At 48.3% G+C, this 14,674-nt stretch overlaps 2 protein-coding genes across 5 annotated transcripts in view; one reads left to right on the top strand and one right to left on the bottom strand.

Annotated features, from left to right (window-relative positions):
* Window positions 1-226: 226 nt before the first annotated feature.
* On the bottom strand, window positions 227-8,249 carry LOC134029533 (WD repeat-containing protein 87-like). 3 transcript variants are annotated; one of them, XM_062473676.1, is made up of 12 exons: window positions 7,033-8,249; window positions 6,179-6,361; window positions 5,716-6,012; window positions 5,309-5,560; window positions 4,301-5,178; window positions 4,071-4,266; window positions 3,444-3,930; window positions 2,562-3,277; window positions 2,346-2,458; window positions 1,754-1,860; window positions 1,570-1,632; window positions 227-1,153 (listed from the first exon to the last, which is right to left on the bottom strand). In XM_062473676.1, the coding sequence occupies exons 2-12, from the start codon at window positions 6,284-6,286 to the stop codon at window positions 378-380; spliced, it is 3,993 nt and encodes a 1,330-aa protein (XP_062329660.1). In that variant the 5' UTR covers window positions 6,287-6,361; window positions 7,033-8,249; the 3' UTR covers window positions 227-377. The 3 variants fall into 3 exon arrangements, with proteins under 3 accessions (XP_062329660.1, XP_062329659.1, XP_062329661.1); XM_062473675.1 differs by lacking the exon at window positions 7,033-8,249 and adding an exon at window positions 6,580-6,695; XM_062473677.1 differs by lacking the exons at window positions 227-1,153; window positions 1,570-1,632; window positions 7,033-8,249 and adding an exon at window positions 6,580-6,695 and having other exon boundaries at window positions 2,341-2,458.
* sipa1l3 (signal-induced proliferation-associated 1 like 3) overlaps window positions 7,192-14,674 on the top strand; it is a 48,879-nt gene continuing 41,396 nt past the window's right edge. For both annotated transcript variants that reach the window (XM_062473674.1, XM_062473673.1), the window contains exon 1: window positions 7,192-7,351. The gene's annotated coding sequence lies outside the window, so the exon portion shown is untranslated. The remainder of the gene's footprint in view (window positions 7,352-14,674) is intronic.

Raw genomic sequence — 14,674 nt, 5'->3', positions numbered from 1 at the left:
GGGTGGCATGCACAGAGGCATTGTGGGTATTGAAGTTTCTTAAGATCGGCTGTGTCATCTGTCATATCGTATTTTGCCCGATAGCTTAAATAGCATGTTGACAACTGGGGCCATCCCCTGTGTATATGTAAGTCCAACTCAACCAAAGCACGGGCTGAATATAGTTACCAGATCTATATCTAGTTGTTAAAAAACGTCAAGACACGGAATTGCCAAAGATCCCCAACATTCCATTTTATTATTACATAAAACAAGTGTGCTTTCAAGTGTGTACAATTGAGGCACAGTTATTACACAATTATCAAATAGTTATTGCCTGACAAAAAAAATACGATCCAAGACAGGAGAACTCCAAGTCCCATACTGCCCCCTGGTGTTTATGTAGGGTGATACTTGAAGCTGATCGGAGGGAGCCTCAGCTTTTCCTCTTGGCTTCGTGGTAGCACTTTCAGGGGCCCCCTGACCCAGTCCACTTCCAGCCTGCCATACTGGCTCTCCCCAGAAGGGTCCAGGGTGTGGCTATTAAGCTGCCAGGGAAGTGGCACACCGTGGTGGAACTGGGGGGGAGGCTTTCTTCCTGATGGTGTGCTCACTTGGACCCTCTGCACCACCCTCTGCCCCAGGGACACCTGAATGGCCGACCAGCTCTGGAGAAGAGGCAGGGAGCAGGGAAGGTACTGGGACACGCCGGGGACTGCCAGGGGCCCCAGGGGAACCAGGCGGGATGCATGCAGGGAGCGGAAGCCATAAAGAGAGACAAGCTTGTTGAGGCTCTTTCTCCAGTTGGGGTCTCTCCCGCCCTTGATAGGTTCCAGACGTAAATTCCTGGAACTGGAAGTGGAGGCTGCAGAGGGAGGCATGCAGGGGCGGGACATCTTAACACCCCCGTGGATCTTAGTTGTCCTGTAGACCTCAATGAGGGTCAGGTCTTCATCCACTTCCTGGATTTCTGTGACGGCAGACTTCCTGACAGTGGACAGGGTGAACTTGCGGAACGTCTTGTGTTTGCGTGGGGGGGTTGGTCGGTGTTGAGGGTGGTCGTCACATGGTGGGCTGGGCTTGCAGGGCTTACAGGGCTCGGGGGCCGGTCGGGGCTTCTGCGTAGGCCAAGTCAGGGGCAAGTCAGGGATCCCCACTTTGCAGTCTGAGGGGGCTAAGAGAAACGAAAGTCAAACCATTTTTCAGCTCACCACTTCTGTCCTGACAGAAGAGCATATTCATGTTCCTCAGATGTCCAGGGTTCTTCTCCATGAACACAGCGAGGATGACTGACTAACTGGGGCAGAAAATCAGCATTTGCCTGCCCCTGATTCAAATCAGAACTTTTCCATCAGCAGACGCGCTGCCTGGTTAGTTAGCAACCGGCGGCAACAAAGCGGCCTGGAGAGGAAGGCCCTGATTGGCTGGAACTGATACAGGGAGGGGCAAATGATCAATCTGACAGTCAGCCAATCAGGACTTACTCTCTGCATGAGTGATACAGGGATATAGTGGCTGGTCATTGGCTATCAGCAACGGTAGCAACAACAACGAAGAAACATCTATTCAGTCATCTATGAGGGTCAGTACCTTGCTTTAGGCTGTCTGAATAAGGTGCCGGTGGGGCAATCAGCTGAACGAGAGAAACTTTCTCTGAGAAAGAGAGAGTGGGTGGTGGAGGGGGGAGGGGATCGAAAATCATCAAGAAAAAAAGTTAATTTCTATCAAATGAAAACCGTTAAATCATTCTGATGATTTAAAAGAACAGTCATACTGGGTTCAATCTGCACTATGGAGAGTGTTCTGGGTATCTGAAGGGTGACTGGTTTCAGATCCAGCTCCTCTGTCAGGGTCCTCTTCAGGTGATTGAGAAGTTTATGTCTATAGGGAGTGGAAAGACGACAAGGAGTGGAAACGTTTATCAGCCTCACAATTGTAGCCGAATGTTTGAGATCAATATGTTGCTTCTGATACTGTAACCCTCTAAAACTGTACTAAAATAAATACAGTATTTGTGTGGCCATTATTTTAATACTGTCTCTAAAAGATTACATATTAAGTTAATGACAAAACAGAGGTCTTGTGTATCATGCAATAAATCATGCAAGGAATGTGCAAGGAAAAAATATGATACTTAAAGAATACTTACAAAGTATGAGTATAAACATCCTTACGTGTATTAAAGTTGTCATTAAGTATCTTAACATAATCATTACTTTAAGTGCACTTTCAATTGTGTCAAAGAAATATAAATATAATGTAAATGTCTTTGTCTAATTTCTGTCTACAAATATAAATGTCAATTTATATTTCTACACTATCAACATAAAAAATAAAACATTTGGCAGCTTAGCACAACACCTCACCCAGTGTCCAACTGCAGTCTAGGGAACAGGGCAGTCATGTTGTCTATGTGGAAGAACCGGGACAGGATATCCCTTGCCATGTTCCTCAGGTCAACTACCTCGTCCAAGAGAACCTGGGACACAAGACAACAGTCATAAAGTTGATGCAACTTTATCAGTTTGTCTTTCCAGCCGTCCATCCATCCAACTATCCATCCAACCAACCAACCCACCCACCTCTGCCAATTTGAAAAGGTCCTTGTCCTGTAACAGTTCCAGATTGGCCAGATTCTTCATGGCCTGCAGGCGTTTCCAGAGGGGGTTCCCATTCTGCATGTGCTTGAACAGGGTCAGGGAGAGTTTCTCTACGATCTCGGGCGGGATGGGGTATGCCTTGAAAAGCCTGAGCAAGGCCTCCATACACTTATCATACACCACGCAGTCCATCCCATCCATGGTGCGCAGCAAGGCATTTATCACCATGGCCAGGTCTACATCAGGCCTCGCTATCAACCATGGGCTCTCTGCAATGCTCTTCAGCAGGTCGCAGCTGTCGTCCTCTTGGGGCACATCCTCCAGGGAGGAGTCGGGAGATGGCGTTGGAGGGACGGGCTTGCGGAGCCGGGCAGCTTTGGCTGTAGCCATGATGACAGTGACCTCTGTTTCTGGTTCCTCGTCCTCCAGCGGGAAGGTTCTCTCTAGGGCAAGGATGTCCTTGGGCCCCTGGGGCTTGGGTTGCTCCTGGCCAGGCATCCAGCTGCGGATGATGGAGTTGGGGAGGTAGCCATCGGGTGCGATGGGCCAGTTCTGGAGCAAGATATCAAAGTGGAGGGACTCCATAGGGGGCAGGGAGGAGTCATAGTCTCCTGGCTCTTCCGCCATTGACTCATCCTTCAGATTCACTTCCTCTTCTTCCATTGTTTTGACCAAAGGCAGAGCAAAAGGCCAGGGCCCTGTGGATGAGAAAAGTGAACAAAATTCAATATGAAGATATGTAATAAAAATCATTTGCATATTCAATGAAGATTTCTTCACCAAGGAAAGTAAGAATATTGCAGTTATAAAGATAAATGAAGTATTAAGATATAGGAGAAGTCACTGAAAAGTCAGTCGACTCACTTGGCTTTTCTCTGTTTGCACTTAACAGAGTCAACACCCGCGCCTGAGACTTTCTCATCCTGTCCTTGGCCAGTACTTCCTGTAGGCTGGCTTTCCTTCCTGTGCCTGGCCTTGCCAGCTCCACATTGTTCAGCTCCGAGTCGTCCAGCTCCGAGTCGGCCACCACCTCATAGTACTCCATTGGAGCCTGCCCTAGGTCTGGCGAGGCCTCGCCATGCATCAGGACCAGCCTGGGCACGGCAGCCAGGTCGTAGCAGCTCTGAGAGCGTGGCAGGAAAGGAGTGGGGTCCTCTAGGAGGTCATCCACAGGGGCCAGGAGGAGCACCTGCCTGACAAGCCTGGCGGGCAGATAGCGCTGGCCGAAAATGATGCAGATGCAGTCCCCAAGACACACTAAGAGGTCTCCGCGGGCGTTGGCAAAGCACACCTGGCTGATGGCCGTCCCCAGACGCATCTCCACCTGCTGGGTGCCCCTGGTCTCCCACACCTGGGGGGGATTTATTTTTGTGAGCTGTTGACTTTTTAAAACCTGGGATGCTCACGTACAACCATATTTTGCTTCTGGGTCGAGTCAATTATTCTTATCTCACTCCCCCTAACCTAAATCCACAACCAAACCTTCCTTACCTCCACAATCCCTAGGGGTCCTGCCAGCGCCACCAATCCCAGGGAAGGGCAGCCGTCCAGGCAGGAGATGGTGCTGGGGGGGTTCCTCTCCATCCTCAGGCACCTCCCTTCGGGGAGGGAAAAGAAAAGCAGGCTGTAGTTGGGGGTCACGGCGAAGACCAGGCCTGAGAAGAGACGCAAGAAGACCACTCCGGAGGTGGAGGAAGAGACGCAAGAAGACCACTCCGGAGGTGGAGGAGACTCTGGCCCAGGGGGTCACCTCCACAAGGCTCTCCCTCAACCCCACCTCCCAGATACTGAGCTGTTTGTCTGAGCCGTAGCAGCACAGCTGAGGTCGGAGGCCAGCCAAGCTGCTCATCTGCAGGATGGCCCCAGCATGGGCCTTGATGGCCGGGCAGAGCAACCTGTGAGGAGATAACAACTGGAGCATCCCGTTAAGGTGACCACTGAAAACCAGACAGGATGGAGGCTCTGCAGTGCCCAGACCTGTTCCACCCAACAGCACTGCCTCCACACACATCACGCTGTCGTCCTGGTCCTTGTTCTTGGAGGTACAGACGAGGTGCTTGGCAGGGCTGGGGCAGAGGGTCAGGTCCATTACTAGGACCTCAGGCAAACCGCTGGCCACAAACAGTTCCTTGCGACCGGGGTTGTAGGCATAGGTGAGCGCTTTGTCTAGGAGGAGGAAGGGCCAGGAGATCAGGAGCAGCTCCCCGCTGATGGGGGAGATGAGCCTGACGATGCTGTCCTGGGACACGGCCAGGAGCTGGGCTCTCCCCCGGCCGCCCTCCACCCTCCTCAGCACCTGCATTCCACAGCCTGGCTCGTTGAACAGTCGGTAAAGGTTCTGCAGGTGCCACACGGAGAAGGAGGATAGCGCCTGGCAGAGTATGTCATGCTCTCCAAGGGGCCAGAGGTTACGGACTCCTCCTGGTTCATCCAGGAAGAGCTTGAGGAGGAGATTGCCGCTGCTGCTCCACTCTTTCAGCCAGCCGTCTGGGGAGGAAGTGAGGAGGGTGTGGGTGTTGGGACGCAGCAGGAGGGTGGACACCGAGCGGGTGTGGGCCCTGAACTCCTGCAGCAAGCACCTGGTGTCCCGGCTCCACACCTGAAGGAGAAAGGGGGGGGGGGGGGATTGTGAGGTTTATCTATAGATCAAAGTAAAAATGTATACACTTCATACAGTACATAAACACATTATATAAAGAGCAATTTTCCTGTACTGTTCTTGTTCATACCTGCACAAATCCCGTTATGTCCCCCGTGTAGATGTACCTCTGGACCCAGTCTGGAGACACGCAACGCAGTGTGCTCTGGCCCCGCCCCCTGAACTCCCTGTACTCCTGGCTGCCAGCGTGGTCGAAGCTCTTGATGCTGCGGTCGCAGAGGGCATAGAGTGTCTGACTCTCCGTCAGCAGGGCGCTGACAGTGCTGTCTCTACGCAGCGAGCTGCTGGTCCAATCCATCACACGCAGAAGACCAAGAGGGATCTAGAGAGGGTCAAGTAAGGTGGGTGTAAACAGACAACTAAGCTGCATACAGATATCGTATTAGTATATTCGCAGGGTTTAGTTCGGAATCCCTGTCTCCCTTTATATCTCTATGTTCTTCCAACAAACATCCCACACTCACACCCCAGCCCTACCTGTGTACTGATCCAGAAGCCCCAGAAGGTGATGATGCCCATGCCACCAGTGAGTAGCTGCCCAGTCTCTCTACAGTAGTGCATGCAGAACACGGAGCCTGGACAGATGACTTGGTACTGCACAGACATTCCCTGGTTGGGGTCTGAGAACATCCTGAGAGAAAGGTCATTGCAGGCCCCCACGAACACCCTGTGGCTGGGCACGGACACCAGGTGCTCTACCCTGAACCCACTATCCAGGGGCAGGCTTTGAGTGTGGCTGAAGTCCCCTTTGAAGTTCTCTGTCCACACCTCCATCTGGGGGGGAGAAGCAGGTGGGGGAGGGGGAAGTGGGTAGAGAAAAGAAATAAGTGCAAGAAAGAAGGGAGACCTTGTAAACCAGTAAAGAGGTGTAGTATGGATACACATTTTACGTTTTCTGTCTGACAGATAGGTCTAGGTCTAAAGATGTAGACCTACTCACTCTGTGTGTGGACATGGTATGCCCCCACTGGAAGCCCACAACACCACGGTCTGAGTAGGTGGTCAGGCACTGGATGAAGTTCTGCCCACAGGAATAATGATACCGCATGGTGGGGATGGCGTCCAGGTACACAGTGACATCTTCATCACCTTCGTCTACATCAAGGCCTCTCTCCTCCTGCTCCTGTGATCCAGACAGGGAGATGACAGGGGAACAGAATGGTAGGATGAGAGTATAAGACAGAGAAATGGAAAGGGGGGAGGCAATAAAATAATATTTTAGTTTCTGTTTCTTCTGTTTCTGTTTATTTGTCAAATGTTTTCCCTAAGGACCAAATTCATGAATTACGTTGTCAATTCACCTCAGAAATGTTTTTATAAGGACATGTTAAATCGTTTTACCTTTAAAGTTTGTTTTAATTCCAAGAGTAAACATCTCCACTTCGGAACTATCCTTCTTAAAGAGGTCATGTTTGTATGAAAAACTGAAGGACCTCCGTTACCTTCATTTCTAGCGTTTATGTCCTAATGACTCTATGACCTATCAACATCCTGGGGGCAAAACCATGACGTTGGCACTCGTGAGACCACGAGTGGCTAAAGTTTGCGTCATAGTAGCATTACGAGTCGTAGAGACAATTAGATGAGCGTCTGATCAAATAAATTGTATTTATTTTTATTATTTTTAATTGGTCACCCGGCCAGACCACATGGTCGCGCTATTTACCTGTGAATATCCAAAAAACAAGACGGGGAATCACGTTCTTATTATTTCACGTTTCACGTTTTTATTATCCCTTGTAGAACAACAGATCACACTCAATTTCAGTACATTTTAGTTTTTTGTCAACTTACCTTGTGTCATCCAATTTTTTATTATTTATTATGTCTTCATTTTTCATTCCTGTATTACTTGCCATTAGAAGCGCCATCTATGTTTTACTATTGGTAGTGCAGCAGGCATGCTCGCACAGGCGCAGTGCGGCTGGAGATCTTGTGCGAGCCAGGCACCGTGGTTTCGGTTGGACTGTGTGATCGGAGGGAGCATTCTTGGCAACGTCTCGAGCGCCATAGAAACGGGTCTGTCGACTATCGGGAAATGAATCTTTCTCAAATAGATTGTGACTCTTCCTGAAGGGATATAAGTTCTTTCGAAGTGAGAAGACCACGCTAGGTAAGCTAAGCTTTGCATCTGTTTTTTTTTTTAATAAGTTTTTAGTTAAGCAGTTGAGGCTATCCAACATTGAAAGTGGCTTCGCCTACTCTCCAAGCTAGCCACAAGAGCTTCGAGAGCTGCCCAACTTCAGCCTATCGTAACGTTAGTCACAGCTTCAATAGTATGCTTTGCCGACGTGGTTTGAACGTGTTTCACGTCCCGAGAGGCTGGGCGAAAATATGCCTTTGAAATGGTTTGTATTATTCAGTAAGCTAGATACGTCTTACTATATATCAATTACTGCAACATGTTTTATTAACTACAAAATATACCACTGCCTTCCTGATCAGCCGGGCATTACTGCGCATGCATGTAGTGTTTAGGTTGTAGTTTTTCATACCTGAGTTAATCACAGTTGTAAAGGCCAAACGACAATGGTAAAACTACAAGTTCCAGACAATGGCACCATTGTCCAAGATATAGCTGGGAACGTAACCCTCATCCAGTTGGCTTGAACGAGCTTTGAATTTTGAGAAGTGCTGCAATCGGAAAGCGCTATGGAGATTGTTTCATTTAGGGCTTTGTTTTACAGGAAAGGTCAGGCCCCTTGAATATACTTTAGACACTTTCACTGGGGGGCTCGCATGAAGCTCACGGTGGCTGAAAACTGCAGCATGGTCACGTAGTAGTCCGCTGAAAGGTTTATAGTGTAAAGAAACGAGTAGCTGATCATGCTCATAACGCACTACCTGTCTCAGGCCAACCTATTTGTGTACTGGTGCCTACTGTACATGTGTCGTTAAAAACGCGAAGGTTCCGCAAAGTACAAGCTGTGTTCTGCACCAGGGACTGGGCTCCTATTAATGATTTTGTGTTCGTGTGTGCGTGTGTTAAGATTGTGAGTGGGAGCGTTGGCGTGTCGTTGCACATTAGTCCAATCACTGTGCCCTCCAAGCCTCAGGAAATATCACGTCAAAAATTTAGGTCGTCCACACACGGAACGATATGACAGCACGCGGCATAGTGTATTTTCATTGCTTCCTCTCCTTAAGTGATGGGATAACGACTGAGACCAGTGTTGATTATGATGATTAAGTTGGGGGCGGGGGGCTCTTAAGAGCCTGTATCTGGCTTTGGCTACACTCTTCTTTTTTCAAGGATATAAATGTTGACCCATTTGCTAAATTTGGGAGGAAATGACATTATAACAGATATAGTACAGTGCATTTTTGTAAAGCTCTGAATACCACTGTTAATACGGTGTAATCGCGACCAGGTGCTTCAGATTCCAGCATGATCCTTGCACTCCCCTCGCTCCAACCTAACCGACTCTTACAACTGTGCTTTACTGAAAAATTCTTCTCAGGCTAATTTTATTTTGGGGATTTCCACAATTCCAAACGTCTTACGGTTATCATAACAGGTTGATAAACAGAGTGGACATCAAATTCGTTAAATGGTTGGACAGATACTATTGATTTGAATCCAATGCCAACTGGGCCAGTTAACTATTTGAAGTTGCAGCGATCCGTGGAATACGGTATCACCGGATGTTCTCTAGATGGCTGGAGCATTCAAGACAACAAGTTATTGAGACGGCAACACTTGAATGGCAATACTTATAGTTGTCTAAGTTATGTCGTGTGTGTTTTACAAATATCGAGTGTCAGTTTCTAGCTACCGAATGTAATTATTGTATGTAGGCCTATAGCTACTCTTTTATTTACAGTGTACTTTAATGTTTGTTGCATTTAAGTCTACAAAGTTCACTAAGGAATCAAAATCAGCTTCGCAGATCAAAAGCTTGCCTTTTTCAAATAGTGTAAGAGAGCCTGTGGTATTGTGTTTAACACAGTGTTTATGTAGTATGCTAATCCCCTCTCGGTCTGCCACTTGGGACGTTTGGTGTAGGAAAACGCTTCTTGTAGTAAAACATCTCCATTGGGACAAAGTCTGTTTTTATTTTTGTGATCTTAAGAAATATGGCACAGTTCTGTTTTGCTGCGTCAGACTATTTTCTAGGCTTCCTAGTATCCTAAATGAATTATTCCAAAATGAGATGAATAATGAGTTGTGGTCCCCCAGTAGAGAATACTGCGATTCACACACCCTATCCTAGTGATTGTGAGTAGGGTGACTCACCTAACTCCCTACTTTACTTCCTCATTAGAAGATTATGGACTTTTGATTGAAAGGAACTCGTTCTCAGGTTTGTGTGCTGACTCGGAATTTGAGTCAACATTGAAACATTGAACATGAAAGAGTACTGAAAGAGTCAACATCTTACTGCCTGTGGGGTGAATCGAGGTGTGGGTCTGCTATAATGTAGCCTCTGGGTCCTTCTAATCTACAACGTCACCAGACCAAGATGACTTTGCACTTTCAATCCTGCCGTGCTCAGTTTTGGACTTTGTGAAACTACTGTGCTATGGTGTGTCTATGCTACTTAAAGGGATTTCTTTAAATAAGCATTCCGCTGTTGTTTTTGTTGTTGTGGGTTTACATTGGCAGTAAGGATTGGGTCAGGACCATATAGTGTTTGTCTGTGGCTGAGGCCCTGAATCAGGCTGTAGATGCCAACCAGCCCGGCAGGAGTCCTTTCCCAGAAACCACCACTCTGGAACTCCTCCCACTGTTTTTATTCTAAAACTACAACTGCTATTCATGCCAGGTTCATATTTATCCCCCTCAGGACTTCCAAGTAACATAAAGGTTAAAGTCTGAAGTGTAAACAAACAAAATATTGCTGTCACGACTTTCATCTTGTCTGTAAGCGACACCCCCAGACACCATGCTCCATCACGCTCATTAGCAACATAGGTTGGGGAGAGGGAGAGAGAGAGGAGGGTGATAGGGAGGAGACAGCCCCAGGCTAGGGGTACCATCTGGCCTGTGTCATGGCAAACGGGAGAAGTCGGGCTTGAAGTGATCGGTGTTTGGAACGTGAGCTTGTCAAACCACTCATCAACAACCATGCAGAGAAGGAAGGATACAGCGGAGCAGCACACACACATCCCCTTATAGAGACCGTGGTTCAAATCCCAAACCCTGACCTACTCAGATTGTCTCAAAATGTATTTTGAAGAAGCTACACCGTACCCTGAAAGAGGTAGGTCTAGTACTGAAGGTACTGAAAGTGGTTGGTCTAGTACTGAAGGTACTGAAAGAGGTTGGTCTAGTACTGAAGGTACTGAGAGGTTGGTCTAGTACTGAAGGTACTGAAAGAGGTTGGTCTAGTACTGAAGGTACTGAGAGGTTGGTCTAGTACTGAAGGTACTGAAAGAGGTTGGTCTAGTACTGAAGGTACTGAGAGGTTGGTCTAGTACTGAAGGTACTGAGAGGTTGGTCTAGTACTGAAGGTACTGAAAGAGGTTGGTCTAGTACTGAAGGTACTGAAAGAGGTTGGTCTAGTACTGAAGGTACTGAAAGAGGTTGGTCTAGTACTGAAGGTACTGAGAGGTTGGTCTAGTACTGAAGGTACTGAAAGAGGTTGGTCTAGCACCAAGTGTACTGAAGCCCGGTGCCCACATTTACCTGTGGGTCCAGGCTGATCTGATCAGGTCACTGGGCACAGCTGGTACCAGATATAATTCTGAGGTGCAGTGTAAACACAGGTGCATGTGTTTCTTTGGAGCAACACCACCTGCAGTTCTGTGTTGCCATCGTTATCTCTGTGATGGATGAGGCTGCCCTGAGGCCTGCTTTTCCTGGGTCCTGCTCCTCCTACTCCCCCTGAGGCCTGCTTTTCCTGGGTCCTGCTCCTCCTACTCCCCCTGAGGCCTGCTTTTCCTGGGTCCTGCTCCTCCTACTCCCCCTGAGGCCTGCTTTTCCTGGGTCCTGCTCCTCCTACTCCCCCTGAGGCCTGCTTTTCCTGGGTCCTGCTCCTCCTACTCCCCCTGAGGCCTGCTTTTCCTGGGTCCTGCTCCTCCTACTCCCCCTGAGGCCTGCTTTTCCTGGGTCCTACTCCTCCTACGCCCCCTAAGGAAGACCACTTCTGCTTCTCCTTGAAAAAGCTCCTTCTGGGGTCTGCCTGTCCTGTCTCTCCTCAAACAAGCACCTCCAGGATCCTGCTTCTCCTGCAGAGTACTCCCTACTGCTCCTTGCTCTTGCTAAGGCCTGCCCATGTTTCAGTTAACAGATGACGATGTCAGAGGTCTAGAGTTATGGGGAGTTCTAGGGAGCAAGATGTCAGCTGAAACGAGCCTGTAGTTTATAGCTCCTTTGGGTCGTAAATAATAACAATTGGGTTAGGTATCCTCCTCGTCCTACTGTACACGCACACTGTACACGCACACACATACACCCTCACTCACTCTTTTACTTTTCCCATTAGGTGTCCATGTAGCTCTGAAACTCAATTGTAGGGAGGACGGTGAGTGTGAGGAAGAGTAAACTAGCTCTCCTAGGAAGTCTCAGAATATTCCCTCCCTCCCTCTCCACGGGCAGCCCTTGGCGGCCCTGTTTGACTGGAGTAAATATAGTCTGTTGGTTTTAGCGGCAGGATAAACGCAGATGTGGAGGAGGGCTCTCATTTGCAGCACGCCAGTAGCCTGGAGAGGGACTGGGACAGAGAGATGGAGGGAAAGAGAGGGAGATTGGGGGGGGGGCAGGTAGATAACAGGAAGAGGGTCAGAGAGTAGAGGGAGGGATAAAGAGAGAGGGAAAGCTTTACTGAGGGTGAGAAAGACAGAGAGAGAGATCCTCATCCACCATCCATTCCACAGAGCACTTAAACAGGGTTATTGGCCTGAGCACAAAGCTTCTGACAGGGTTATAGGGCTGAACATGGTGGCTGTCAGGCTCACAAAGGACTGGTCTGCTTAGTGATTTACACAGGCCTGCATAGGCCTGTCTATTTAGTGATTGGACCATCAGAGCCAGCCAAGCTGTCCAAGGCTGGTCTCGATATGACATCAAAGTCTGTGTGAGATGAAGCTTCTGGAAGGTTTATACTGGTTGATTGAAGCATAGAGGTAGATTATGCCCATCCCCGTACACACAAACGTATGTTAATCACGGCTAAAACCAAGGCTCTGGGATTTCAATCACAACATATGCACACACACAGCTCATGTTCAGCTCATTCTCCTCCCCCTAGCGTTATCTGTGGGTTCTCACGCTGCAATCAAGGCCTCCATTATGAAGGAGCAGCCTAGATAACACTGTAGCTTGGGTTATCCCAGCCCAGACAGATAACACAGTAGCGTAGCCCAGACCTAAACCTAAAACACAGTAGCTTAGGCTAGCCTAGGCCAGTCTGTTCCCATTACCATGCAGGCGTCCTACAGCTCTCCAGGGATGGTTTCTGTAGCTCTGGGGATGACAGTTGTGGTTAGTATGAAGTGTTATGTAGCAGTAGTAGGGAGGCACCTCACTGCTGTTATCCTAGCGCTCTAATAATCAGGGTTCTTCTACTGGTCTTTTCTGTTGTTGTCTCTGGCTTCTGATGTAGAGAGCAGAGCCAGAGAAGAGCAGAAACCCTCTCACACACACACATGCAAGTGTTGTTCCAGGGGGAGATCTCGCTGGCTGTTATTACACCTGCCTCATGTCTGTCTGTAAGTAAGTCCTCACATATGGGACCATGACAGACTGACAGGTGTGGGTTTGCCTGCGTGCAATTGCGAGGAGGAGAGGGCGCTCCACAAAGGCTCTTCTCAGACAGAGTTATAGTTCTTGGAAGGAGGATATCCTGATGAAGTTAACAGGAAACAGCTGACTGGGTCTCCCATGGCTTTATTAGCTGAGAAGAAGCACATTAGCTACACATAAAGGGGGGGTGGGACCATCACACCCTATTGGCTGAGACCGATTTTTGGGTGGATAGTCATCCAATGTAGTGTAGGGATGACCTGGTTTGTTATTGTTCATTCATTGAGGCCTTGTGTGTCATTGGTGGGTCACTGGTAAGGAATGAGTCACCTGACCCTTATCTGTGTGGCTCATTGGCTGGAAAACAGCCAATTTCTTTCTCATGCGGACCCTTCCGGTCTGGCTGTAGGACAGGAAGTGTATGAGTGTGTGGCCAGACACTGGGATGTAGTGATTCAGACAGCAGGGTTCCGGGGCACTCAGCTGGGCTTTGCCTCTAGAAACCCTGGACAGGAAGTGACAGCTCATACAGGAAATGAGCAGCACACCAGACCTGGTCAGTAGAACACACTCGTCACAGGGGTTACACTCAGGATAATTCTCCCAACTGCATTCTTTGTACATGAGTCCTGTCTTTAAACAAGACCGTTAAAAGAACAGAGACTCTTAGGAATCTTTGGTGTGGTTTTGTCCCTTCTGTCATGGACTATAAAGCATCTTGAATATGGATATACTGTATGTCCCTGTGTGGAGATCAGAAGGAGAAGAGAGAGAAGGAGTCAAAAGAAGAAGAAAGGGAGGGAGGGAGTTAGTCAGAAGATGGAGAAAAAGAGAGGGATGGAGTTAGTCTGAATGGAAAAGAAGAGAAGAGAGGGACTGAGTTACTCAGGAGAAGGAGATGAAGAGGGGAATGGAGGGGAAGGACAGGGCTGGGTGTTGATGCCACAGCACCAGGAAGTCACATGATATTTGAATGTTTCCATTTCCTCTGTCCTTCAAGGTGTTAACCTGGTACTGATGCACAGAGGCACACACCCACACACAACTTGACATTATCTCTGTCTCTTTCTATCCTGATCTCTCTCTTTCACCCCCAATTTCCCCAAACATGTAACACACACACATTCTTTCATCCCCATCATGCGGAGGAATGTGTGTGGAGGGGCATGTGCGCATAGTCACTCAGTGTGTGTGTGCCAGACAGTGCATGTGTGTTAGTTCAGTGTATCAGAGAACAGCTTTCAGAGAAGTCCAGGTTCTCTTCTGTGAGCGGCTAGCCATACCACACTGTGTTCTCATTGTTTTCATGCAAATTGAGACTAGCATGTGGTCATTCCTTGAATGCCATATGTCCATCTTGTCTTGCTACTGTATCTGAATGAGCATTTTTCTTCTCTCAAGAATGTGGTGGCTACGACCCAATAACCTTACAACTCACACAGTTGCTTGATTTTGCTTCCGGTATGTACTCAGAAGGAGAGAGGGGGGTAAAGGTAGGTTGTGAAACAGCAGGAGGGAGGGACAGAGGTAGAGAGAGCGAGACAGATATATGTCTGTCTTTCTTGTTCTGACACTAACAGTAGTATTTCAGTAGGGTGCTGTGCTAGTGAGGCAGAAGGGGATTTCTAAATGTGTGTGTGTGATTGTTTGTTTGTTGTTTTGGGTCTGTGTATCTCTTAATGAGGAGTGTGCGTTTGTGTGTGTGTGTGTGCGCGCACGCTCATGTCTGTGTCAGGGGAGATTGCCTAT

Source organism: Osmerus eperlanus, chromosome 11 (assembly GCF_963692335.1).
Source record: "Osmerus eperlanus chromosome 11, fOsmEpe2.1, whole genome shotgun sequence".
NCBI classification, from domain to species: Eukaryota; Metazoa; Chordata; class Actinopteri; order Osmeriformes; family Osmeridae; genus Osmerus; species Osmerus eperlanus.
Note: the sequence above shows the minus strand (reverse complement) of the source record. Positions and strands in the feature narration are given on the sequence as shown.